This window comes from Arvicanthis niloticus, chromosome 18 (assembly GCF_011762505.2).
Source record: "Arvicanthis niloticus isolate mArvNil1 chromosome 18, mArvNil1.pat.X, whole genome shotgun sequence".
NCBI lineage: Eukaryota > Metazoa > Chordata > Mammalia > Rodentia > Muridae > Arvicanthis > Arvicanthis niloticus.
The window spans coordinates 34,955,116-34,981,995 of NC_047675.1; the positions used below are offsets into that span (position 1 = coordinate 34,955,116).

The following is a 26,880-nucleotide window of genomic DNA, read 5'->3' on the forward strand; positions in this document are numbered from 1 at the left end:
TATCACTGATGTTCTGTGACTCTTGAGAACATAAGTGACTCCAAGAATGTCTGTCATTGTGTGGCACATGCACAAACACTGCCAGGCCAATGAGGCCTTGGCAACAGGGTCCCATCTAGTCTCCTGCCGGGGATGAGTGACGGCCTCACTCAGGGAGAGCTCAGACGGAGGCCCTCAGAACCTATCTGGAAATGCCTGACAGTTACATATCTAGCACCCACTTGAAGCCCCACAGCAGCTGTCCCTGGACTGAAGTGCATCCTTAGTACGGCCATCCTCGCTGGGCTACTAGGAAGATGAGGACAGTCACCGACATCTGTGTTTTGTGGTTGGTGATTCTCGGACGTGCGGACTAAGAGTCCTTCAACGCCTTCCCAGCTTTCGTCCTTTACATCCTTTGTCTGTCTTGTATTTCAGAGGAAGCTGTTGAAGATGCCGAAGGACCCTGCGAAGCATCTGCTGACCCAGAAGAGCTGGCCAAAGACCAGGGCAGCAGCGGCGGCGAGGAAGGGCAGAGCAAGCGGGCAGGTAGTGTGCATGGGCATCCTCTAGCCAGGACCTTCTCCCTGGGAGAAATAAGACTGGCATCAGGGAGCAGACCACCCTCCATCTTGCCCAAAAGTGTATGGGCTCTGGGCTTACCATAGAGGGAGTTTTGTTGTTTTTTGTTTGTTTGTTTGTTTGTTTTTGTCTTGTTTTGTTTTGAAACGGGGTCTCACCATATATCCCTGGCTGCCCTGAAAGTTGATGTATAGACCAGGCTAGCCTTGAACTCACAAATATCCATTTGCCTCTGCCTCTTTCTTTACCAGGGTTAAAGGTGAGAATCATCATACCCTGTTTTTCTTTCTCTTTCTCAAATTCTTAAGTACCCTTTTTATTGAGCACCAGGTGTCTACAGTTTCCAGGTAGCGTTTCTTGAGCACCTGCTCAACATGGATGGCTTGTCATCCTCCTTCTGTTGGAGACCTGGGAAAGACGTCTGTCAGACAGACCTTGGTTGCCATCACCCCGGATTCTCAGCCTCAAGGTTATCAGAGGCAGTGAAGGGTGGGCATTGTCCTGCATCTGAGGACCTGAGTGAAACCTGTGTACTCTTCCCAGCATGCCCCTCTCCTAGGACCATCGTCCACAGGGGGACAGCAGTGTAGATGGGCAGGGGGACATTTTAGCAAAAGCAGAACAAATGGAAGGAGCCAGGGCAGGAAGTGCTATTTCTGGAAAAGCCAAGAGAGAGCAGCCATTTCTCAAGATGACAGGACCTCCGAGCTGAGGAGAGAAGAGCTGAGACAGAGAAAAGCTCAGGGTTTGGAGGAGGAGCTGAGTCATTTCTGAGAGGATTTACTGGGCAGATAAGTCTCACAGACACCACGGCCTCACTAACAGGAAGTGCTGTGACAAGCAACAGGAAGTATTCTGTTTGGCCAACCTGATTCTTACCACTGCGCTCAGTATTAAAATTCTTTGGTTTTGTTCTTTTCTCTTCTTTTCTTTTTTCTTTTCTTTTTCTCTTTCTTTCTTTCTTTCTTTCTTTCTTTCTTTCCTTCTTCTTCTTCTTCTTCTTCTTCTTCTTCTTCTTCTTCTTCTTCTTCTTCTTCTTTTTCTTCTCTCTTTCTTTCTCTCTCTCTTTCCTTTTTTTCTTTTAAGAAAATATTTACCTTCTAGAGTCTGTATTGGTTAGGCCCTTATAACTTTTGTAGACAAGACTTCTCTTAAATCATATTGAGGGTCGGGGATTGGCCTTCATTATTTGAACAAGATACAGAATCTTGGAGAGAGGCCAGAGGCAAGCAATGAAAGTGACTGAAGCCTGGGAAACCCTGCCTCTGTGAAGAGGCTGTGGGGATGGGGCTGTCAACTTTGGGAGGCCTGGAGATTGAAAGAACAGCAGGGGAGGGGACATACCTGAAGCTCAGAGCTTCCTCTGAGTGAAGGATGGGTCAGACACCCCCGGAGAGCCAGGGAGGAACGGGCAGTTACTGTTGTAGGAGGTCCCCTTAGACACAGGGAGGGGTGTTATCACCTGTTACTGTCTTAGTTAGGGTTGGTGCCATTGCTGTGAAGAGACACCATTGCCAAGGCAACTCTTATAAAGGACAACATTTAACTGGGGCTGGCTTACAGTTTCAGAGGTTCAGTCCATTATCATCTTATGACAGTGGGCAGGCAGACATGATCTGGAGGAGCTGAGAGTTCTACATCTTGATCCAAAAGCAGCCAAGAGGAGACTGTCCTCCACAGGCAGCCTGAGGAAGGTCTAGATCAGATTGGCCAGACTTGAGCATATATATATATGAGACCTAAAAGTGACACACTTGATTCTACAAAGTTATACCTCTTCCAGTAAGGCCACACCTCCTAATAGTGCCACTTCCCATGGGCCAAGCATATTCAAACCACCACAGTTACCTTGGCTACATGGAGACCCCAGTCTTTACTAAACAGTTAAGGTAAGCCATAACTAGACAGTGTAGATGGTGGCCCAACATCATGTGCCCCAAGGGGAGAGCATTTTGCTGACGGGTCCCAAAGGCCCCATGTGATCTAGGTCATCTGTGTATTGTCATGTTCTGGGTGCTTGATTTCTGATCATGATCCTCCCATTTGCTGGGTGACAATACTTAGTCTCTTAACCTTTCTGTGCCTCTGTTTAAATGAGATAAGAGATTAAGACTAATGCCTCGTGTGAATTATTTTAATACAGGAAGCTTAGAACAAGGCCCAGCACATAATAAGCTTTGCGTATGGAGTTTAATAGTCAGTCAAGATGCATGAGGAAAACCAGTATCAATTTCTCTTAGCCTTGTCCATTTAAAATATGCATTTGATATATGACTAATGCCTAACCACAGTGGCTTCTGGGAATTTTTATAGGTTAGCAGGAGTGCCAGAACAGGGGCTTAAGCAGGTCTGGCCCCTGCATGTGTATTCCTTCCATCCCATGTGGGTCCTAAGGACATTGTTAAAGAACCATTGCTTGCAAAGCTCCTACTGTATGCAGCACCCTGCACTGCCACTTGGTGTGTGCTTCCCATACCCATGTATCCTGAACGGGGCAGGCTCTGTTGAGGGCAGTTCAGTTAAAACTTATTCAGTCTTTATGATTCAGAGTGAGCCCTGCCATCCCTCTTAGAGCCAGTGGACATACCCAGCAACCAGGAGGCCACTGGAAGGTGTAAAACAAGAACTACAGAATGCACGTCCATAACAAGGCTCTCTCTACACATTCATCCATGCAATGGGCCCACCCCTCAGTCTTTATCTCTAGAAGACAGGGAGAAACAGCAACTTAGGGGTGTACCTTGTCAGACGCATAGAAGGAAAGGCTTCTTTGCTGGCCCCTTCAGATTATCCTCCTCTGACCTGAAGGTCATTTTATAATGGCAGGCTCTTGGTGCCAGTTTGACCTTGGACTGGGTACGGATGCCGGCAACCTTTCTGAACCTTCCTTTTGGGTCCTTGGCTGGTATTTTGTAAAAACAATAATTAAGAAAAAAAAAATCTTTGTTTCTTTCATTTGTTCCCCAAATTGAGCTGTTCCTATCTGATTAAGCATGACGGGGACGGCTTCCTCCCCACAAACAAGTAAATAGCGATTTCACAATTTGTTGTGTTGATTAGTGGCTGCTGCTGATGCAGATTAATAATATTCCAAATGGGTCCGGATAATTGGCATTTTTCTCGGCTATTGATTATGTAGTTTGGAGGTTTGTGCAGGAATGGATAATCTTGAAGATGTTAGCTACTTGTCTTTTGTTTCTTTCTATTGGAACAAGACTTATGGTTTTCATTGTGTGTGCCTCTCCTCGCCAAACCAGATAGTCATCTGTCAGGCACTAGGTGAAGTTCGAAGGATCACAAGTTTAGCAAGGCCTTGGTCTTCAGATTATGTGATGTCCTGGGACTTTTGGGGTGTTTTCCATCAAAAGAATATCGCAGGGACTTGTCTGCTGATCAGAATGTTCAGCGCCTTAATGGAGCTCATTATTCTGAGGAAGCGAAACTTTTGTTTTTGTTTCGTTTTAAAAAAATATAAATTCAAGTAGCCACATCATGTGTCTCAGAAAGAACAAGACTAACCCCAAAAGAATCCATCACAGGCACTCTGTGACTAGCTGAATAGGAGGCTGCCTGTTTGACCTTCAGCTCTGGTAGGCCACAGGCTCAATCAGATGCTGATGCTTCCTAGCCAGGTGGGCGGGGCTTCTGACACCAGTCATAGCCTTTGCTTTATCCCAGTAGCTGCCGCTTTCCCTGCATGCCATGGGCATGAGCTCCAGACGTGAGCATACCCGGTTCTTAACCCTGCCCTATAGACATTTATACCCCATAGATGTTTATAGATTTATAGATGCTATAAACATTTGTACCCTATAGACAATTTATACCCTATAGATGTTTATAGATTTATAGATGCTATAGACATTTGTACCCTATAGATGTTTATAGATTTATAGATGCTATAGACATTTGTAGCCTATAGACATTTGTACCCTATAAATGTTTATAGACAGCAACCCTCTCACTTCTGCCATCTTGCAGTCTAGGAAGCTTAGCCAGAATGGGCTCATGCAGGGCACAGGAAGAATGCAGGCAGAGAGAGAACCACATCCTGGCCCACCCCCTGACCCCTAACCTCAGGACAGAACCTAATCTTAGCAGAACTGAACCCCCGACTTCCTGTGTATGGGCTTCTCAGTCTAAGGGCTTGGTCTGGTTGACTTCTCTGACCCAAGAATGAGGAACGGATCCCAAAGTTGTATGGTGAAAGTGAGTTCAAAATGACCTGGACCTGGGAGTCTGCTGGGAGTGTGCCAGCTGGATGGCTTAGCTTGTAAAGGCACTTCCAAAGGCAACCCTGATGGCTGAATTCTATCCCTGGACCACCCCAACACACACAGACACACACACACACACACACACACACACACACACACACACGAAGGGAGAGAACCAGCTCCGACCTCCACATGTGCACCTTGGCACATTTGTGTGCTTAGGGTGCACACAATAAGTACAACGAAGCTCAAGGGAAGGTTGTTGACACGGGAAGAGCTCTAGGTGTGAAGTTAGGAAGGCTAGTTACTACTAGTTAGTGAATAACATTGGCTGGGGGATTTAGTCACAGACACCTTGAGCGCTCTGTCTGTGAAACACGGTACACTATCACCCGCCAGCCCCACCCACCTGTGGGCTCCACGGTAGTGGGTAGTGGTGCATATACAAGCCACTGGTTAGCAGGGTCAACACAGTGTGAAGCTTTCCTTCAGGCCACTGGGAGTGGGGGCGGGGCGGGGCCGCTGCTAATGCACTGCTGTTTCCTCTATCCAACTCTGTGGTTTCTCTCCTTTGAAACTCTGAACATGACCCCCGTTGTCATCATTTGCCGGAGTGGATTTGAGCACGGGCGTTTGAGATTGAAGAGCCCCCAGTGTCCCCGACTGAACGGTGATTAATGCCGTGATTAGCCAAAGTCAATCATTAATTGCTATAAATTAAGTGATATACAATTAATGTGGCGCTTTATCACCAATAATTAGGGGACAAGATTGAGCTCTTGGCAAAGAACCATAGTGGGATGGTTATTGAAAGGCTGCAGTCACCATGGTCTCTAGCCACAGAGTGCCAGAGTCTGGCTTCGGGGGACTTGAGACGGGATGATCAGGGGATGCTCCTGCTTTGTCAGACGGGGCGGAGCACCAGCCTAGCCTAAAACAGAGGCATGATGATGCCCTTAAAAGTCCCCGACTGCTGTGCCCGTGTATACGTTTGTTAAATTTTCTGTTAGAAATGTAGTTTGAGTGCTCTCTCTCTTTTCTAGAGATGGGGCCCAAAGGGATTTGACTCTTATTTTTTTTTTTTCAAATCCATGATGCTCACCTAACACAGAGCAATTAGTGCATTGGAGCATCCATGATTTGAATCTACGGGAGATTGCTATTAGAGAAGGTATTAATGGGCAACTGCAGGGGAAAGTGTGTTTATGGGCTGCGGTGCCAGCGAGCATGATTTCAATCGGATTTGACATGTTTAACATAAATGTATAGTGCACGGCTCTTGGCCGCATATGAATAATTCTTATGGAGCCACCGCCCTTCTAATTACTGAGTTTGGAGAGGAAAAAAAAAAAAGGAGGTCAGGCAGATCCTGGTGGAAATCTATCACCAGCCTGTCCTGCTCCTCTGTTGTTTACAGTTTTGTATAAATAGAGACTCCATTGTATAGGGGACTTAATGCCCAAAACATAATCTGTCACAGAACGGAAGAGGCTGCTGCCTTCTCCTCCTCCTCACCTTCTTCTTCCTCTCTCCTCCCTCCTCTCTCTTCTTTCTTCTCTCTTCCCTCCTCCCTCTTCTCTTTTCTTTCTTCTCCCTCTTCCCTCTTTTCTTCTCCCCTCCCTCCTCTCTCTTTTCTCTTCTCTCCTCCCTCCCACCTATCCTTCCTCTCCTTTTTAAATTCAGTTAGATACCTAGAGACAAAACCAAGAGGAAACATTATGGGTTGGAGGAAAGCACGTGGTCTTCAGTTTCCAAGCCTGCAAAAAAAGCAGGTTGGACCAAATTCCAGAACGTTAAAATTCCAGAACCGGCAGTGTTTAATCAGATGAGGCACGGCTGAGGTATAAACCTCAAAGAACAGCAGCTACTAAAGTCAGAGCATTAGTAACTTTTGTAGGTCTGTAAAATTGCAACAGCCTGGGGGAAGGGTTCAAAAAGGCCTTCTCCAAGGGGATCAGACAGCACCACGCCCATGCTTCTTGGTGGGATGTCGGAAACTGCAGGCCCTAACTGAGTCCCATGTCATCACCGACCATTCTCACTCTGTGGTCACAGCTAGTGTAGACCAGTGCCACTGCAAGTGCCACATGAACACCACTGAATGGTCACCTCTACAGGAGTAGCCCCACTCTAAATCATTCTGGTCCTTGCTTCCTACGCTACCTCACCTCAAAGGATGCTTGCCTTTGCAGTCAAGTGTGAGTAGGTAATGATGGGCGTCTCCTTCACGTGGCCTCTTTAGTGGTCCGTGTCCTTGCCTGTGGACCCTGTTTCTGGGTTTTAATTTTCATACAGCTACAAATTACGTAGTTGTCAGCGTTTCCAGGGTCCACTAGTTGCACACACACACACACACACACACACACACACACACACACACCCAGCCATTTCCAGACCGATTTTAGCAGAGCTTGGCCGCTTACAGTCATTGCAAGCAGAATTCTGATTCAGGTCTGAAAACAGACCATTAACTATTTTTATTTTGGCAAGCAAAAATAGATACGGGGTGTGGTTCATAGATAGGCTTGCCCAAATTCCAGTAATCTAGAGCTTGGCTCTGAAAATTTATATTGTTAGGTCATAAGTGATAAGACCCAAGACCCTATCAGTTGATCGAGCATATGTCTCTCTGTGTGTGTGTGTGTGTATGTAGACATGCAAAACATGTTAGGAACTTTGTAAAGGAAGTGTCGTGTGTAATCAGATAGTTATGGCACAATGAAATGAGAATTACTCTTAAGGCATAGAGTGGGGACATGGTAAGCACATGAAGGCTTATGGGAGGTAAGTGAAGGGTCTTCATCATCACTGTGGGAGATAGTTACAGAGGATAGCTCAGCCAGCAAGTGCTTGCTTTGTGAGTGCAAGGGACCCGAGTTGGAAGCTCTGAGCCCATGGTTTTAAAAAGCTGGGTGTAGGGCATGTAGTTATAATCCTAGCTCCAGGGAGATGGAGGCAGGTGGATCCCTGGGACTTACTGGCCAGCTATCTAGCCTACTTGGTGCTCTTGCAGGCCAGAGAAAGACAACACTCGAAGAATGACACCTGACACGAACACCCTGGCATAAGCAGATACCTTGTGGATGTGCTTATGGTTCTCAGGCCGTGGCCCTGTTCATCTCCCCTGCCTTATCTGAGCTGCAGCTTTTGTAAAGGTCTTCTGAATCCTAGGAGGAGTCTTTCAAACATGTCCCAGTGTCTCATGGGATATCACTTTTCTTAGGTGCAGCTGTTCTCCTTGGGTCCCCTGTCACCCTGATTTTGCAGCCAGAGCGCTGTGTCCCACAGATTAAGGTCTCCTGGGCGTCAGAGCTATGATTGACTTTCTCCATGACCCACCGGCAGGCTCTTTAACCTCCTGGGTCAGACATCCATGCACTACCTTACAAGCTGAAGACTATAACACGGCCACTTTCTCTAATTATTTGATGAATGGAGAAGACATGGCCAATCCTGTTCTTCTTAAGATACCACATCCTTGTGTGCCGTGCATGTGACTGTGGTGACTATGTGGCATCTGCTAAGTGCTGCTCAGCACTGCTCTGAAACGCCCCTAAGAGCCTGTCAGTTAAGTAGCATAGCATGAAATACTTTGAGATGTAAGCTAGACTACTGGTAGTCTACTCACTCTCTGGGGGCATCCAGCCCTGTTTCATGTTGCTGAACAAAAGAGGTGAATTTAGGATGATGCTTCTGCTTGCCTAAAACCAGAGTCTCTTTGTCACATAGGGTTTCACAGCCCAACATGGGCTCCCGTTAGTCCCTGGAACTCCTGTTCATTTCTGAAAATGGAGCCATTGCAGCAGGTGTCCAAGGCATTACAGCATGCTAGACCTTGCGGTCTGCTGCATCTTCTGCTGGGCTCCTGGAAGCCCTGTGAGTAGAGGAAACTGCAAGTTGAGCATAGTCAATCAAATGCTTATGATTTCCCCCAGCCAGGATCTGATCAATGTGTGAGCGACAACCCCACCCCCACCCCACCCCAAGCTGACTACTGTGCCTTCCTCCCTGGCAATGAGGACTAGTAACTTCCTGTCAAGGGACTTCTCCCCAGGGTGGGAAAAGGCACGTGGGAAAAGGTGAGTTCCTGAACTTCCGCAAAGGAAGCCTACCCAACCCTTGTACACTGGTCACTCAGCCTCAGCTTTGTGAGTGCTGGGAGCAGAAGACCCTCTGGAAGCTCAGCATCTGTGCAGACCTGGCGCTCTCTGTGCTGGACGGAGATGATTGACTGACAGGAGATGTTTCAGTCTCCCCAGCCAGTGCTGGAAAAGGCGAAAGTGATCTCCATTTTCTGTCAAAGCTGCACCAGGACTGAGGGGAGAGCTGTCTTGTCAGGCTAAGGGGAAGTTTTGTTTGGTTCTTTGTGTCATGAGCACACTCCCAAGGTGCTATGGTGCCATTAATAAAATTCAGTCAAAACCCCAGACATTAGGTCTGAATGAGGAAAGCGTTGGAAGAGTGTGATTATAGTTGTATTTCTGGGATCTAGGCTGGCTTGGAACCCACAAGGTTCCAAAGTAGATAGATCCTAGCTGCCCTAAGGAACATTTTAGCCCATGAGGACCGAAGGCCTCCCATTAAGTCCCTTTGGCCCTGCCCCATGGCTTGTGTTTCCATTTAATGTTTGCTGGCTTGTTTTAGCTTTTTTGAGGCAGTGCCTTACTATGTGGCCCTGACTAGTGATGGACTTGTAAATCTCCTTTCTTGGCTCCCCCCGAATGCTGCGATCGCCAGCACGAGTCAATGATGCCTCCCCTGCATGATTCCATCTCTGCTTGCTCCAAGTTCATGGTCATTTTAGTCATGTCATGAAACCAGAGGGAGACATGGTGAGTCCAGAGCTGCCTGCCTCCTCTGCCTGTGGCCACAGCAGCAAGCAGCGTGTATAAAGCCAGGGTGGAGACAGGATTCTTTGTGGCCACAGGCAGGGGAGGTTGCCCCAATACTACCAAGTTAACAGTCAGGAATAGTTCTCAGGTCCCCAATCCCGGCACGTGCTGGGATGATGGTGGCAACCAATGCCTAGAAGGTATTAAATAGTCGTCAGACAGACAGACGGACAGACAGAGCTGGTCTAAATGAGGCGGTGGCTGTTTTGACTGGTAGTTCATTCACAAGTCTGACACAGAGGGAGCAAGGTGTCTTGCATGTGGAAACGCAAGACGTCCTTTTGGGAGCTCCAATCAGTGTAGTTAAGCACCCTTATGCATATTTCAACAAGGAATTAGGGCAGCAGATTGATGTCTCAGATGTAGAACATAGTACTGTTTTCTCCTCAAAGCTACAAAGCAAGCAGCAGCAGCTGGCATTTACCAGTCAGCACAGCCCCACCGTTCTACCAGGAGGCTTCCGGTGCTCCCCAGAGAGGCAACTTAAACTGGGGAGACCATGACCTCACAGTTCCAGATACCGCCCAGTCTGCACTCCCAGAGACAAACTTGTACAGATAGAAGCCAATGTGGATCTGTTCATCCTCCCAGGGTCGAAGTTTGGGGGACTTTGGCCAGTACTGATTACTGGTGCAAAGGGCAGGAGGCCAGCACTTTTCCCCTTTGGGAAAATCGGGAAGCGGACACAGGCTTTTTTGCCTGGTTTTCCTTGAGGTTCTCCAAGACCTAAAGAAAGAATGGGATTTCTCAAGACAAGGAAACCTGTCATTCTGGGTCACACAGAAACAGAACAAATTCTTAGACGCAATGCTTTCTAGACTCCTGGCTTTGAACACGTGTCTGTATTTGCTTTTAGAGTGAGTAGGTTCCCTGCGGGACAACTGGGTGTAGTACTTCACTTTTGGCTAGAGACATCTTGGCTTTGAGATCAGGCCTGTCTCCTTTCTTCCAAAATTAAGCTAAAAGTTCCATGTCATTGGGGTTTCTGGAAAGTGGACCGTCGGGTCTGCCCATGCTTACAGGGCTCTTTAATTTAAATTCAAGTTAGAGCAGAGCGTGTTAGGACTCCTACCAGTGACAACAAGCGTTGACCGGGTAGCTATTCTCCAAGTGTGGTCCTTGGACAGCCTGCCTCACTAGGGAACTTACTGGCAGTGCATTCTCTGACTCAGACCTACAGAATCAGAGCCTCTGTGGGTAGGGCCTGCAGTCAGGATTCAATGTGCCCTGCAAGAAGTTCGGACACCCTCTGGAGTTCTAGGACCTAAGACTCTGCAACCCCAGAGACAAAAGCAAGAGCCATTTCTTTATTTATAGGCCTAGTCTTGAGCCCCTTGTAGACCAGAGAGAGCTAGACTTGACGAAAGACAAGGAGGGGGTGCCTACAAGAGACACAGATGCTTACCCTGGGCAGATCACACCATAGATGGCAGAGGTGGGATCGAAGGGTGCTGGCCATAGGGACAGTGTCACAGCGACAAGAGAGTCTGGGAGATCTTTAATGAGCACAGCTAATAAGTAACACTTCTTTGTCTCTGCACTCTTCTCAAAGCTTCTTGTGAGCCAGTCCTTAATTCAGGATGCAAGGGCAAACAGTGATGTCTGAGAGTGTCTGGATGTTCCAGGCTCCAGCCTGTCTTGTTTGTTGTGGAGCTGGTAGAGAAAAATTAACCTCCTTAAGAAACAGTTGTGCCCACCCAAAACAAGCTGAGATTTTCCTTGAAAAAGTCTTTCTAGAAAGTCAACATGTGAGAACTGTGTGCATGCTGCATCATCTTCTACTCTGAGGCGGATGGCCTGTTGAGCATGCTTTCTAGAGACATACAGCGCAGTACAACTTGAGGTACTCACTCTCAGGGGGATGCCTCACTAGGCTGGACTCTGGCATGGAGGAGAAACTCCAGTTCTTACAGGAGTTTGTAGACCTGCCCCTATTGTGTTCTCAGAAGCCTGCTTCTGTTCACTGGGGTCTCTCCAAAACCTCTCTGAAGCATCTTTAAGATGCCTGGCTGGAGGCGGAATGAGACCGTGCTCGCCTAGAGACAGTTGGCAGCGAAGCAGACTCTTTAAAGGAATGCTGTCCTCTGTACTAGCAGAGGAAGAAAATTTAGCCAGATCTCTGGCCACTTATCAAGTGCAGTAGCTCTACAAGAACAGAGCCAGATAGCCCGGCTTGTCCCCCAGGGAAGGAACTGCAAGCAAATGCCAAGATTAGCTCCACTCTCATCGACAGTGCGAAGATCACAAAGTCTTTCTGGAAACACAGTGCTCCTGCAGCTGCTGCTGCTGCTGCGAGGGAGTTGGAAGTCTTCGAGAAGCTGAGGGAAAGAGCATACACCTCACCTTTCTCTTAACAAGAACCTTGAGCTGAACGGGCCATCTTCTGAGCCACCAAAACATCCTCGTGGTGTGCTGGGGCAACCATCCCAACTCGAACACTTTAATGTGAAGTCGTGTGAGGAAAAAAAAAAAATCCCCACTTAGTCAATGGAGATAGATAAAAGATTGCTGTAAATTTCTGGGGCAGGTGGCAAGCTGGTTTACGGAATGCAAGGCGATGAGAACCTCTGGCTTACGGAAAGTAACATGAATTAATAATCATTTAATTGGCTCCTCCATTATGTTGCTGGTTTGGGAGATGGAAGTTCAGATGGAGGGGCTGTCAGCAGTGCTTTAGCTAAGAGTCTGATGTTAAGAAGAAGTGGGGGTGGTGCCTGCCTCTGGACTCTCTACAAGTATCAAATGTCAGGCAGTTATCCCCAACTCTTGGGGGGCTTACCCCAGGACCCCACAAAGGAAGAAATGCAACACATCAGTAAATATCACCTTCAAGGGACATAGCACCAAGACAGACCATAGAGAAGGAACTTCCAAGTGGCACGGACAGCTTACTCCCTACTCAGGATCTTCCCAAGGTAGTATCTCTGGCTCACAGCCTAGTGTCCACCATGCCTATAGCCCCACCACTGGCTAAAGTGATGGGAAAAGGAAATTTCCGTGGGAACACAGAAATTAATTCTACTCAGATTGGTCTTCTTAGATTGCAAGGGGATATCCTTTCTGATGTCTTGAGGAAGCCAAAAACTGGGACCTCAAGGTTCTTTTTGCTCAGTTTTTAGTGTTCTCCACATTTCTCCCAAGGCAGCAGGCCCTTGCCTGACTCAGCTTCAGCACCAAGCAGCCCATGGCACTTGTCTGGAAAGAGGCATGCGCTGTGCCGTCTGCAGCCTTGCTTTCAAGTTTCAGTGACCCAGGTTCAGAATCTGTGAGTGGAGATGGAGGTTCGGTAGGAATTGGTTCTAGGAGGAATGGTTTCCCTGTGAGTTACAGAGACCGCCATTTTAGATGCCACTCTCCCACCTCACTCCACTCCATACTCCAAAAGCCCGCCAATGGATGCTGTCCTTTAATAACGGATGTGTTTAAACACCATGAAACCTTTTATTGAAAACCACAAACCAGCGCTGGGCATGGCGGCACATGTCTTTAATCCCAGCACTTGGGAAGCAGAGGGATCTCTAAGAGTTCAAGGCCAGCCAGGTCTACATAGAGAGACCCTGTCACCAAAAGGAGACAGAAAAGAGAAAGGAAGGAAAGTACAAGCAAATTTGCATGAATTCAAGTGAGCTCTCCTCTCCCCTGTTCCTTCTCATGAAAGGAGGAGGAGTAGCTTACTACTAATTACTAATAACTAATAAACGTTACTGATGATCATGTTCAGAAGTTAAATACTGACCAGACAAAATGTGATAAGGTCAAAGTGTACATAAAGATTGGTGTCTCCATTCATAAGTGGTTTCCCCGACTAAAGGAGTCATGCACGGACTACCATGTTTCTTTCCCCTGCAAATGGAGAGGAATCATATGGCATCAGATGGAGAAGCAGGCGTCGGGTCTGCCTTGGTCCTTGGCCGTTTTAGTGGCCCACCCTCCACACTTTAGGAGGATATGGTAGATCACCACCCTGAAAGCCAAATTCCAGAAAGTCTTCTGAACTCTGTAACAGCAACAGGCTGCTCTCTGCTGTGTTCTGCACACCATATTTTGATCCCTTTGCCTTGCTGGGAGCCCAGCATGTTGCCTGTGGAGGACTTGTTGGATTTAACAGTTTTCCTATGGCATAACTGTCAAAGGTGGTGGTGGGGAATGTCTGAAGCAGCAAAGTCTTAAAAACAAAATTACCCCCTGAGATTTTCCACAGCATGGGTCCAAATACCCATTTTTTATGGACAGCTGAATTTAAATGCTAAGCCATTTAATTATATTTAAAATTATGTAGCTACACTATGAACTTAGAAAATTACCCACGATGCTGGTTCCTAATATGATAATCACTTTCTTCTATTTTTCCCTCAATGCTTACGGCTTACATATCGTAACAGAGCCTAATGTACATTTTATCTTTACTGATTTGTACTTCTGATTTTTCATAGCTATCATTTTAGTATGTACAGCATACAAAGAATGGCTACACTGTCACTCATTGTATCACACCCTGCTATCTAAAACCTAGTTTCTGCTTTTTTTTTTTTTTTTTTTTTTTTTTTGTTTCCTCAACCCCACCCCGCATATTAGGGATTGAACTCAATGTCTGGCACACGCTAGGTAAGTGCTCCACCCCGAGCTGATGTCATGTGCATTATTTGTGACAAGGTCTGGCTAGCTTGCCCAGGCTGGCCTGAAACCTGTGAAGCCCTCCTGCCTCGGCCTTTCCGAGTGGCTGTGTCTCCATTCCTGCCTGGAATGTCTGTGCCCCACTTAATCATTATCATAGAAATGGCTTCAGGGAGTTTTTGACATTGCTACTGATTGAACTCAAAGATCCCAGGCACTGACTATTTAAGCCACGTCTGGTTTCTGCGGCACATTTGTTGCCTCTTCACTGTCATGACATCATAGAGTGACCGATAACTGGTTTTTGTAAGTGGTGATTTCAGTATTGTACTAACCTTCCTCCAGAGTTTTAAGCTAAGAGTCGAGAGGAGTCTCTGAGCAGGAAACCAAAGTACTTTTCTCTCGGTGTCCTTGCCACCTCATTGGCAGGAGTGGGGTAGCCATGAATTTCGAGACTGTGGCCCCTTCTGAAGTCATTCAGAGAAAACGCTGTGGCTCACAGTTGACCGTTACCCAGCATGCCGATGGAGAACTGTTGGCTCATGTGCAGAAATTACACAAAGGATCCTTATCCCGACTTGCTAGGGATTTAACGCCTGAAGTCCAGCAAGGGCGGGGCTAGTGTCAGAAGTACATGACCTAACTCTGAGGTGCAGTTTTCCCACCTCCCAGGGAAATGCTGGAGACTGAGAATAACTGTACAAATGGCACTTTCAATTAAATAAATAAATAAAATAAAGGAATTGGTGAGCTGAGGAGGGTCTAATCTCCACTTCTGCACAGATTTTCTTTAATAGCAATGTTAAGTTGTCCTGGATAGAAAGGAGATGAACCTGGAAGTTTGAGCACCAGTGGGTTTAGTATTTTATATACAGCTGGGCTGTTGTGTTTCTGGGAAGGAGGAGGAATGAGCAAACCAGTGTGCTGTGTGTGTGTGTGTGTGTGTGTGTGTGTGTGTGTGTGTTTATGTTGTGTCTTGTTTTGTTTTTACTTTTTAAACACTTTGTGATGGCTTCTTAGCTCACAGTGACAAAAGGACTTCAGAAGCCAAAAGCAGTTGGGGTTTTATCTCGGGGAGAAAGGCAACAGAGATTTCCCCCTCAACTCGAAAGGGGAAAGAATAGTGGCTTCAGATACCAGAATTCTTACCTCTGCCATCCTTCCATGCTATTGGAGGAGGAGGAGACGGAGGAGGATAGACTCCTGCCCCACGAGGGAGCTGGCAGTGTGTTTGTTTCTCAGCTGTCTCCCAGCCCCCCCCCCCCCCCTTTTCAGGCTGTTGAGTACCCAAACGGTTGCCAGACAGTCGTGGCATGTGATGAAGGCCTTTAGTGGACAGTGTCGTTGTCCTATAGCAAATACAGGACTGAGCAGGATGGGCACCAAGGGTAGAACCGGCATCTTGGTCTCCTCTACTGTAAGAGGGTGCAGGTCGCTCTGCTGTTCCAAGGTTAAGCGCTGAGCCTGACTTGATGCCTAGCACCTGGAAGTAGGGGAGCAGACAGGATGACTTGGAACCACTAAGCCTTAAAAATAGTTCTATTAATTCTTTGGGAATTTCACACAAGGTGTTTGGATGATATTTTGCCCCCAGCCTTCCCCCTAACCCCCAATTTCCTTAGCTCCTCCAAGATCCACCCCCATCTCCCCGTCTCTCCCAACTTCATGTTCTTTGTTAATACATCATCATCACCGTCACCATCACCATCACCACCACCACCACCACCACCACCACCACCACCACCACCACCACCGACTCTAATTTGTGCTGTCTGTAGACTTCCTGGTATGAGCCCAAAGCAGTATCTTACAGGACTACTGCACCCATGAGCCCACAGCAGCTATGGTTCCACAATACCCACTCAGGATCTAGCCAGTCAGCACTCTAGTGTGGAGTGGGAAAGAGCTCACGAGGGTGTTTGGGAGGTCAGCCACACTGCAGCACGCCGACAGAGAGTAAGCTCACCCCATCCCTAGCTTCCACTTGAAGAAATAACATGGAAAATAAGAAGCCTGTTCAGAGCCGAGGAAGTGTTCATGCCAGGGCCAAGTCACTCCAGAGCCTGAGTCCTGAGACATGGGGTTGTGTGTTCACTTGTGATGGGGGTCGGGAGATGGGAAATGGGCCGTGCGGGTACTGGTCTCAAATGTCGCAGCACCTAGTTAATCAGCAGCCAGTCCATCAATTAAATATCCACCCATCACCTATCACCTTTCAAGGGAGAAGGAGAAACTCCCATTAAGACTGAAATGGGTTTGAAGTCGATCCGAGACAGATTAAAATACTGTTATGAATCTGTGTCGGGAGGAGGAGGGGGGGTCTGTGTAGAATATGCCTCCATATGCTTGTACTTTTTAAATAATAAATGCCCTGCAAACTTAAGGAGACCAGGTTACCAAGATAGCAGGGTTAAAGGTCACAAAGTATACATTCTGGGAAGAGCATCAACTTCCTGGAATAATTCTTGTATTTGGCAATTCGGAAAAAAAAATTTTATGGCCCTGTGATTTCAATGAGTAAAATTTATTTTCTCGAACAACTTGATCATTAAAGTACACAGTTCAGGGAGTAAAAGCGCTTTTGGCCAAACCTCACAACCTGAGTTCAAAACCCAAATCCCACATTTTGGGAGGTAAGAACAAACTGTAACAGATTATCCTCTGATCATCACATATATGTGTGTATGAGTATAAGCATATGTGATGTGTGCACGCACGTGTGCACCCCGCCCCCCGCACCCCCTCCCCCAACCAGGTGAAGAAAATGTAATATAACGAAAACTTTTAAGAAACTGTACTCACCTATACCGACAGCACCTTGGGATCCACAGCAGAACCAACGTCAAAGTCGAATACAAAATGCAAATACATGTCAGACGACAGACAGACTGAGGCAGAAATCTGATTTACCGTGGAGGAAAACGTGAGCTTTCTGTAACGGTGGCTTAATGCCGTGCTAAATTAACAGTGGCAATAAAAGTTTTTTTCAGTTTTTTTTTTTTTTTTTTTAACAAAACTATTTTCAAGAGTTTTCAAACGTAAAAGCATCAGCAGCTACAAGCAAGCCACTCAAAACCAGCCTTGCCCAGACCTGGCCCATGTGCGTCTGTGAGCTTCCCACAGCGAGCGCAGCCATCCCTGTCGGGCTTTGCAGCAGACTTTTACCCTGTCGACTCTATTTTTACAGTCCCAGAGGCTACAAAAGCCTCAAAAGTCCACAGCAGAGTTAGAAACAGACAAGGTTGGCTTTATGTCCTCCACTGTGACCCATGAGTCTTTTCCCTGCCCCTCCAGCCCGCCTTCCTTATCACTGAGCATGCGCCATTCTCCTTGCCACGTGCCACAGCGTGCCTGAGCATGCGCCTTTCTTCTCCTTGCCACGTGCCACAGCGTGCCCGGGCATATATCTGTTAACATATATTTATGCTCACATTACAGGCAAGGATCTGCATGTAAGGAAGAACGTATAGTTTCTTCTTCCGTTGTGACCAAGATTGGGCAACTTTGCTTAATAGTGCATATTCTAAATCCATTCTTTTTTTTTTTTTCTTGTAAATTTTGTGAGTTCGTGTTTTCATTAGAGCTGAGTAGCAATCCATTTTATATCTGCACCGTATCTCCCATGTCCATTTGCCTGTCGATGGACAGCTAGGTTGGTTCCATTTCTTCGGCTATAGTGAACTGAGCAGCAATAAATTGAAGCGTACAAGTGTGGTGTTCCTTGGGTGTGGAGTTCCCTGGGTGTCTGCCGAGGAGTGGCAAGCCCCATGAGGAACCCCCAACTCGGGTTCCATAATGAGCGGACTAATTCACACGCCTGCTGTCAGTGAGTAAGGATTCCTGGTATTTTTGTTCTGGTTTGTGTTTTTGTTTGTTTATTTCCTTATTGCTTTAAGCAACGTTCCAGAAAAGTGGAGTTTCTCATCTAAAAAAAATGAAAACTCAGTCCTTAGTTGGCAGGGAGGATTGGGTGAGCAAAGCCAACCACATTTGGAATCTCTGTTTATACTAGGGGATCCTTCTTCTCCCCATTCAACTTTCAGCCTGGTTACATCCTCACCAAGACATCCTCGGTCCCTCTCTCTGCTTCCTGCCAATCCTTCTGCCAGCCCTTCTGTCTCTACTGTGTGGTACCCTAACCTCATGCGCCCCTTCACATATGTGGTTTTGGGGGACTCGTTCCAGCTTCTGGCAGTGCAGGCAAGGGCAACAGGAAGAATGGCTCGTAAGCAGGACGGGAGCTCTATAGCCCTTACGCATCTGCAGCACTGCCTTGGTTACGGCTTGGATCCACGGCCCTGCCTGCTTCCACTCCTCAGTTATCTCTTACCAAAAAGCCAGCCAGCTGCTGAACTGAGGTGTAAGTTTATAACAGGTTAACGTTAGCACCCAGACTTCCACTGAGCCCGCTTGGCTGTTGTGGTTCCAAGAGTTGAAATAATAAAGTTGGGGGCACACGGTTGTTCAGGTCTGTGGAGCGGTGTGCTGGCTGCTACCCAGGCTGGCGAAGCATTCGGTGAGACTTTGCCACCTGTCCAGCTTCTCTCCCCCAACCCCATGTAATGGGGCAAGCTAGCTGTGTTTAGACGATGGGAAATGAGCAGAAGAGATAAGCTAACACCAGGGCCTTTGACTGCATTTCTTTCCTGTCTCTGTCAGACATTCAGTTGTTAAGGGAATAACAGGAATTCACGGGGTTAGGGTTGTGCGGAGAAATGCACGCTGCTTTTCCGGCATGCGTGGTAAGCCATTCTTCCTGGCTCTCAGCATCTTAAGAAGCCCCTTTGCTATCAGTGAGGCTGATATTCATCCAGCACAAAGCCTCCTTGAGCTGACCCAGGCTGGCTACTGTATCACATCTTCTGCTTTTTCTTTCAGCATCATCCAGTCAGGCAGAGAAGGAGTTGACCGATTCCCCTGCAGCTACCAAACGCACCTCCTTCCCAGGTAGCTCCGAGACTCCACTCGCTTCGAAGAGGCCAAAAGCATCAGAGGAGATCAAACCCGAGCAGGTGAGGGTCTGCTGTGGTGGGGGAATGTTCCAGATGTTGGTGTGGAATGAACTTTGGGGTTACTGGGTCTTGGGAAGGCACGGCTTTAAGAGGCGTCAGGCAATTGAGTCAGAGTGACGGTCGTGTCCCCACAGATGTACCAGTGTCCCTACTGCAAGTACAGCAACACTGATGTGAACCGGCTGCGGGTACATGCCATGACACAGCACTCGGTGCAGCCTATGCTCCGCTGTCCCCTGTGCCAAGACATGCTCAACAACAAGATCCACCTGCAGCTACACCTCACCCACCTCCACAGTGTGGCGCCTGACTGCGTGGAGAAGCTCATTATGACGGTAAGGCAACCAGGACAAGGAGCCCGTGGCTTTTCTTCCTTCAGGGGTCAAAAGTCATGCAGTAGTAACACCAGCAAGATCTGTTTGTTGGTCCAGAAAGCTGGTGTAGAATTGTCAGAAAATCATCTCAGCTCTGTGGCCAAGGTTTTACTGTCCCTGTCTTGTGCTTGGTGTAACTGTGGCGGGCCCATGGCCCTGATTCAAGAAACCATCATTCAGAGTCTCTAGGTCTTTGTTGCTCAGTCCGGGGGCTGCTTGGCCCTCCCAATCATTCTACCTCCCTTCACCCTCATAGCCAACTCTGTTTGAAGAAGCCTGACACATCCCCATTAACAGATGAGGAAACTGAGTCTTAACAAACTTCCTCAACCCCAAGTGTCCCTGGTCAGCTAAGACTCGAGCCCACATTTTTTCAGCTCCGGGTATAGTGTTGGATCGTGAGGCTTCTCAAGTAGGCATTTTGTTCTCAGAGCAGGAAAGTCATCCGCTTGGGTGAGCCATGCTGGCTCACAAAAGCAGCTTTTACATCTGCACATGATGCTGTTACACCTCCAAGCATTGGAAGGCCTAACTCTTGAATGGCCGTTATAGACGTGGCCAAAAGATCAATCTTAACATTAAGTCCTAACCGCACTGTGAAAACTTCCAAACACTGGCTGGTAGTATAGTAGTGTCTTACTTCAACTGGGCCAGGGCCACTAGGAAAGTCCTTTCCCCATCACCAGAGGAAGAAGAGATACAGTTTCTCTCCCTGGTTAGTATTATTTCAGCAGTGAGATAATAAGTCGATGTGGCTGACATTTCATGGGGAGATTCCCAGAGAAACAGTCTCCTGTAAATCCGTCTTGACTGTGCAGGTTGCAGGAACATCATCTCGAGGGCATTTTCAATTCCATTTGTATTGTAAAATTAACGAATAATGTTATGTGAGGACATTTGGTCTTGATGATACCAAGAAATCGTGAAACCCTAAGAGATCACCGGAAAACCCTAAAGGCGGCATAGCCCAAGCTTCAGTCCAGGGATCTTTCAAGCATACATTTACTTTCCATGGCATTTTCAAACAGGCTGGTAAACACTGTGAAACAATTCACAGGAGGAGGAGTGGGTCCTCCTCCTCCTATGGATGGGAGGGTTGCTTTGTGGTAGTTTTGTTTTCCCTGGCAATTCTCAACGGTCTTGGAAGTAAGAAGGGATTTTCCTGGGCCTCCTGTCTCTTTCTGAATGCCTGGAACCTGAAGAAACAGGAAGAGGCATGGGAGAGACCCTTTAAAGAAAACAAAAAAAACAAAAAAACTTAGCAACATTTTCCTTCTGCTTGAATGGTTATTTTTATTGTTTAATATGAATCTAGTATGACAGCCATGGGCCTGCAGTAATCTCCATGCCTGGAATACATTAGACAGTAAAACAGTTTTATATCCCTCAATACTAACATGTAAATTGTATTTCAGATATCCATTGTTGGTATTTATTTATTTATTTATTTATTTATTTATTTATTTATGGGCTGGGGGACAGGGTTTTTCTATGTAGCCCTGGCTTTCCTAGTACTCACTCTGCAGACCAGGCTAGCCTCAAACTCAGAGAGATCCACCTGCCTCTGCCTTCCCCAAGTGTTCAGAGTCAAGGCATTCACCACTACCACCTGACTTAGGCAGTCACATCATTTTTTTAAAACTAGAACCAGAGAGGCAAATTTTAAGTGGTAATTTTCATGATCACCATGACTCTTTTGCCAGCAGGGTCTTCAGGAGCAGGTTATTGCTATGGCTTTTGCCTGGGCCCCAGTCCCTCCGACATTTCTGCAAGTGACCCCTCTCGATAGCACTTTGTGAAGAAGTGATTTCCTACCTTTTAAAAGACTAAAGAAAATAGTGCCATGGCCATTGCTGCCTTTTCTGTGCACACTAAGGGCTGTCATGAGCCCTCCTGGGAGCTGTGTTCAGGGCCAGAAGCACCTGTTGATGGTACCAAGGAGCACCCCCACACATTGGGCGAAGTAGGTGATTAGCTTCTTCTTGAACCCCTAGCAGGGAGATTATGCAAGAGCGGCCACTACCTAATGCTCCTGCGCTTTGCTCTGTACAGAAACCCCACAGGCCTCCTCTTCCCACAGGTAATAGAGTTGTCTTCTAGGCATTTCTGAGACATGTGCAAACTGTGTCAAATGTGCTGGTCACAGGAAATCAGTTTGCTAGTCTTGGCGAGCTACTAGATTGCGAATCAGGAAGTTGAAAGCAGGGAGGCACATGCTCGCGAACGAGGTGAGTGTTCTAAGCGCTCCTCTGGACGGTTACAGTCAGTGTGAGGGGCTTTCAGACACCACCTCTACCGGGAAACAGGAGTCATGGTGACTGTCTGACAGAACTGGTTCTTCTAGTTGTGAGGCTGCTTTTGCAAGTGATGTGTTTCCTTCTCGATCCAAAACAGTTGTACACAGCCAGTCTCCAGAGTAAACCCGGAATCCTCTTTGATGCCTAGACTCCTAATCTTGGTCAGATGCCAGGCTTATTCTTCAGAAAAGTTTGGTGTTAAAATGGAATTTGCAGTTGTTGTACAACTAAGTGATGTTAATGAGCCTGTGGCTGAAATCGTCTCCCCGAAGGGCATTTTACAGTAATTTTATTAGAAAATTGGCCCCAGGAAAGTGTTGGTTAGGCTTTCTGACAGTTTATCTGTTTGCGCATAGCCAAGTGAAGCAGCGAACTCTGAAAGCAATCTGATGAAGATACTTCCTAACCAAAGCCTGTGTTTCATCACGAGGAGTAGCCAGGGTGTCTTGCCATTCAACCTCCGAGAGGCAGAAGTCATGTCTCCTCGGTCTGATCCTGAATGGCAAGGCAAATAGCAGTGAGCAGAGTGGCCCAGGCAGGTGGCTTTGGCTGCAGAACAGAAAAAGCTGTCAAAGGCTCCCAGATCCTTGATCCCAGCTGGATGTGCGACATAACCAGGGTCTCTAAAGCTAGACGTTCCAGAGAATTTTTATTTCGGTGTCTAGGTCTAGAGTCTCAAGGAAGTAGCTAGTATTGGATTTCAGTCCATCTGAAAGTAAATTCCGCCTTGATAAATGGAAATAGATTACTTTTTACGCAATGTCTTTCCGTTCCGTTGTAAATGGAGAGCATTTTGAGGAGGCTTCATTTAATAATACCTTATCAGACAGCTTTCAGGAACCTGCAGTGTCTAATACGTCTGTTGCCATGGTAACAGCTGCTTGCTTATGCTCTGCATCTCATATCTGTGTCTTCCATGGGTCCCCTTCTTTTTACTGATGAGAGGGCTTGAAAAAAAATGCTCTCCACTGGCAGCATTTGCAGAGCTGGCCATCTACCGTGGAAACAGCACCCACAGCACTCGATTCTGCGTGGCCTACTGGAAACATCTCAAATGGTTTTTTTTTTTTTTACACATCATATGAAAGAAGGAAATCTCTAAAGCTTTAGGCCAGTGAGACAAGCTCGCCCCCACACTTGGCCAGGCAGTCCCCTCTACCATGTTGATCTCAGATACCTAAGTCTTATTTCCAGACAAGCCAAGGCTTTAGATTAGGGAAACTACTCTGTCCCTGTATTGGGGGGTAAGGATGAGGGTCCAGGGACACATGTTTCTCGCTCCTCAGTAAGAATGGGAAAGACCACCCACCATGCGTTTCAATACTCGTAAATTATTCTAATTGATCAGTGTCTTCTAAGTGACAGGACATACCACTGGGATCCTAGATCATTAATATGGGGACATTTTCTTTGTTCCTTAATCACTTAACAAAATGGGACCTCACAGCTGAAATGAGGCTGAGCCAAGAACACTTTTTTCAGTAGCCCTTCCTCTTCCTCCTCTTTTCTGGTCCACAATTACTCCTCTTTTTATTCCATAGGAGCCAAGATGCCCTCCCGTGCTCCCGGCCCCCTGCCTTGCCCGTGGTTTTCTCACAGCCTCTCTTTGAGGGACAATAGTTTGGTCTCCTGTGTTCTTTAAACATCGTCTATGACGCTCTCTGCTCCATGTACGCGGGGACCTCGAGGCCAGGCTTCCCCCTCCCCCACAAGGGGGCTCTTGTGCTCCCCCTGGCCCCGAGGCTGTCACACCCACCTACATATCAGCTCTTTCACTTTGTATCCATCTCGGAGGAAGGTAATGAAAATAATCGGGCTTCATTAATTCCAAGCCCTGCGAGATGATAGCCATTTGGATCCTGTTTGCCAATTAGATGGTCTAAATTAGAAGTGACCTTGGTATACCGCTGCCGCCTGCCTCTCGGGGGTCTAATGAAGCTTTGCTCTCCAATCCAGTCCCCCTCAGCTCTCTTGTCTGTGTGTGTACACACACACACATGTATAACTGCTCCTGTTTCTTACGTCTCTACCCACCCCCACTCCATCAGTCCAAATCATTCTCAGTTTTAAAACTCTGGTTCTGGTTTACGTCTATGTTATTTTGATCTATATAAATGTTAGTGTAGCCTACAGCTTTGTCTGTGTGTGTGTGTGTGTGTGTGTGTGTGTGTGTGCGTGTGTGTGTGAGTTTCACAGCATTTTAGAAAGGAGATATGTGGGAAGTAGGGAGGGAGATTTGTCAGTGAGTTCAGAGTTACAGGCAGGTAGGAAGACAGCAACCCAGTGTTCTGTTACATAGTAGGCCAACTGTCCGGTATTCTGTTGCACAGTGGGCCAACTATAGTCAACTGCAGTTCATATTTCAAATATAAGAAAAGCTTTTTAATGTCTCATGAAGAGATGATGAATGTTGGAGGAGACTCATGCCAAGGTCCTCATTTGATCAGTACACAGAGTATATGTGTTGTGAGCCCCATAAATTTGTTACAGGCATCAATTAAAATTTCTTGAATGTAGTCCAGCTGGTACACATCGTTATAATCCCAGCACTCAGGCAGGGGGATTATGAGTTGGAGGCTTGCCTTGGGTGATTATAAGACTTTACATCTTAAAAAGTAAAAAATCTAAAAGTCTACTATTATTTTTTTTTTTAAGATGATACATGACAGAGACAAGGTCTTGTAGAGACAGTACTACCATGCCTCACCGGCAATAAGGAGGGAAGGGTATCCCTCAAGCTCTGCTGTGAGTGGTACTCGTGGGGTCTGACGCCTCCTTATCAGGAAGCACTCCATTCACTAGCAGCTTGAGGTCAGCCTGAAAGTAGTCACGTGTTAGGTTCATACCTAGAACCTACAGAACTGGGACCCAGAGAGTGGCTAGGTCCAAGCCACTAGAGGTCTATCCTGAGGCTTCTGGTCTTCTTCTGTCTTAGGTGGTTCACTATGTTGATTTCCACAGAAAAGAGAAGGCTTTGAGTCTTCTTGGCAATCTGCCTTTTGCCTGGACAATGGGTAGCCTTTCAGAGGGGCGCCCACCTCAATGGATGTTGACACTAGACTCATTGGATTTTCTGAGAAGCTATCTCTGCTGTCCAGCGTATGGGAGGTGTTGGTCGTATTGAACTAATGTAGACCATCTTGTGGTAGCTTTGTCAGATAAACTTGAAGGATTATTACCACAGGGAGTAGGGTACAGCCTAAGCTACTCTCGGTGTTAGCTAGATGTAGACCTTGCACATCTGTGACCCCAGAGCCTGGAAGAGCAGGCCAGCTACTCTTTCTAATTAGTTTCCCAAAAGAAATGACAAACGCTAGCAATCCCTTCTTATGTCACTGTGGGGACCAGAACTACTAAGACCCTGGGTGTATACGTGCTTTGGGGTCCACTCATCACAGGGAATCTTGAAAGGGATTAGTTTACGGTCCACAATCCTGAGGACCTTAGGAGGAGGTTAGAAGTAGTCGTTCATGGGCCCATATACAACTGTTGTAGGTGACCAAGGAAAATTCACTGGAGTCCATGGATTAGTTTCCTCTGTTGGGGAGCTGTTGATTCCTTGAAATTGCATGAGGTCTTCTGTGCTCAAAAAACGTTCTTCCTGGAGATGACACCTTTCACTGAACTTCCTGAGGGGTGGAGATCTCCCCAGGTTACTCTGGGTGGCGAGCTTCCTGGGAACAGGAACCCTGTCTTGCCATGGCATCTCATGGGCATTTACTTGGGCACTGCCGGACAGCTAGTAGTCGAAGGGCAAAAGAGTAAACAGAGTCACCCAAAGGCCCTCCCCCTTCCACAAGGGCATGGCTTTGGGATTGCCTATGTGAGAAGCCTCCTAGCTTGAGGGTGACGCTCTTTGGTTTCTATTATTAATAAGTGAGAATTGCTCAGGGCCCCAGGATCAGTGTAGGACACTCCAAAGCAAACCATGATGGCTGCCCACTTGTCGTGAAGACATTAAAGCCTCCCCTTCCGGCTTTCCGGTACTTGCTTTTCAGCCAGTGATTCTAGCTAGCATCCCTCTCACTCTTGGCTCAGAAGAGATGGAAGGAAAGCATCTACCATCACAGCCGAGGCCAATCCTGAGGGATTAGTGGCTCTATTCAGCTGATTTAGTTTTTTTCTTTAACCAGAACTCTCTCTTAATGTTAAGTCTACTTAAATGCGGCTTAACATGTTGGGTGTTAATAGTTATGCAGGTAATGTGGTTTCCTGTTGCTGTGATAAAACACCATGACCAAGAGTAAGTTATGGAAGGAGAGAGTTTATTCTGACTTATGAGTCCAGATGGCTGAGAGTCCATTCCGGCAGGGAGGCAGGGCAGCAGAGAGCAAGCATGAAGCAGACAGACAGAATATGAACTAGAAATGGGGTAAAGTGAAAATCCTCAAAGCCTGCCCCTCGTGACATACTTCTCCCAGTGTCTTAGGGCTTTACTGCTGTGAACAGACACCATGACCAAGGCAACTCTTATAAGGACAACAATTAATTGGGGCTAGCTTACAGGTTCAGAGGAGGTTCAGTCCATTATCATCATGGTGGGAGCATGGCAGCATCCATGCAGGCATGGTGCAGGAGGAGTTGAGAGTTCTACATCTTCATCTAAAGGCTACTAGCAGATACTGGCTTCCAGGCAGCTAGGATGAGGCTCTTAAAGCCCACACCCACAGTGACACACCTACTCCAACAAAGCCACACCTATTCCAATAGGGCCACACACAAACCATTCCACCCAGCAAGGCTGTACCTTCTCAGTCTCCAAACAGAGCCATCAACTAGAGACCAAGTGTTAAAATGCATCCACCTTCGAGGGACATTTCTTATGTAAACCACCACAAGTGGCCATCAGAAAAATCAGTTTATATGTGTGTAGTTATCTGAGCTGATTGTATACTGGCCATAGTTGAAGGCAT

The 26,880-nt window shown here is 47.0% G+C and overlaps 1 protein-coding gene across 4 annotated transcripts in view; it reads left to right on the plus strand.

The window, feature by feature from the left end:
* Zfhx3 (zinc finger homeobox 3) overlaps positions 1-26,880 on the plus strand; it is a 255,867-nt gene that overhangs the window by 208,598 nt on the left and 20,389 nt on the right. For all 4 annotated transcript variants that reach the window (XM_076915849.1, XM_076915847.1, XM_034522631.2 and 1 more), the window contains 3 exons: positions 418-528; positions 19,163-19,296; positions 19,431-19,631. In XM_076915849.1, the coding sequence (XP_076771964.1) occupies positions 418-528; positions 19,163-19,296; positions 19,431-19,631 (446 nt within the window). The remainder of the gene's footprint in view (positions 1-417; positions 529-19,162; positions 19,297-19,430; positions 19,632-26,880) is intronic.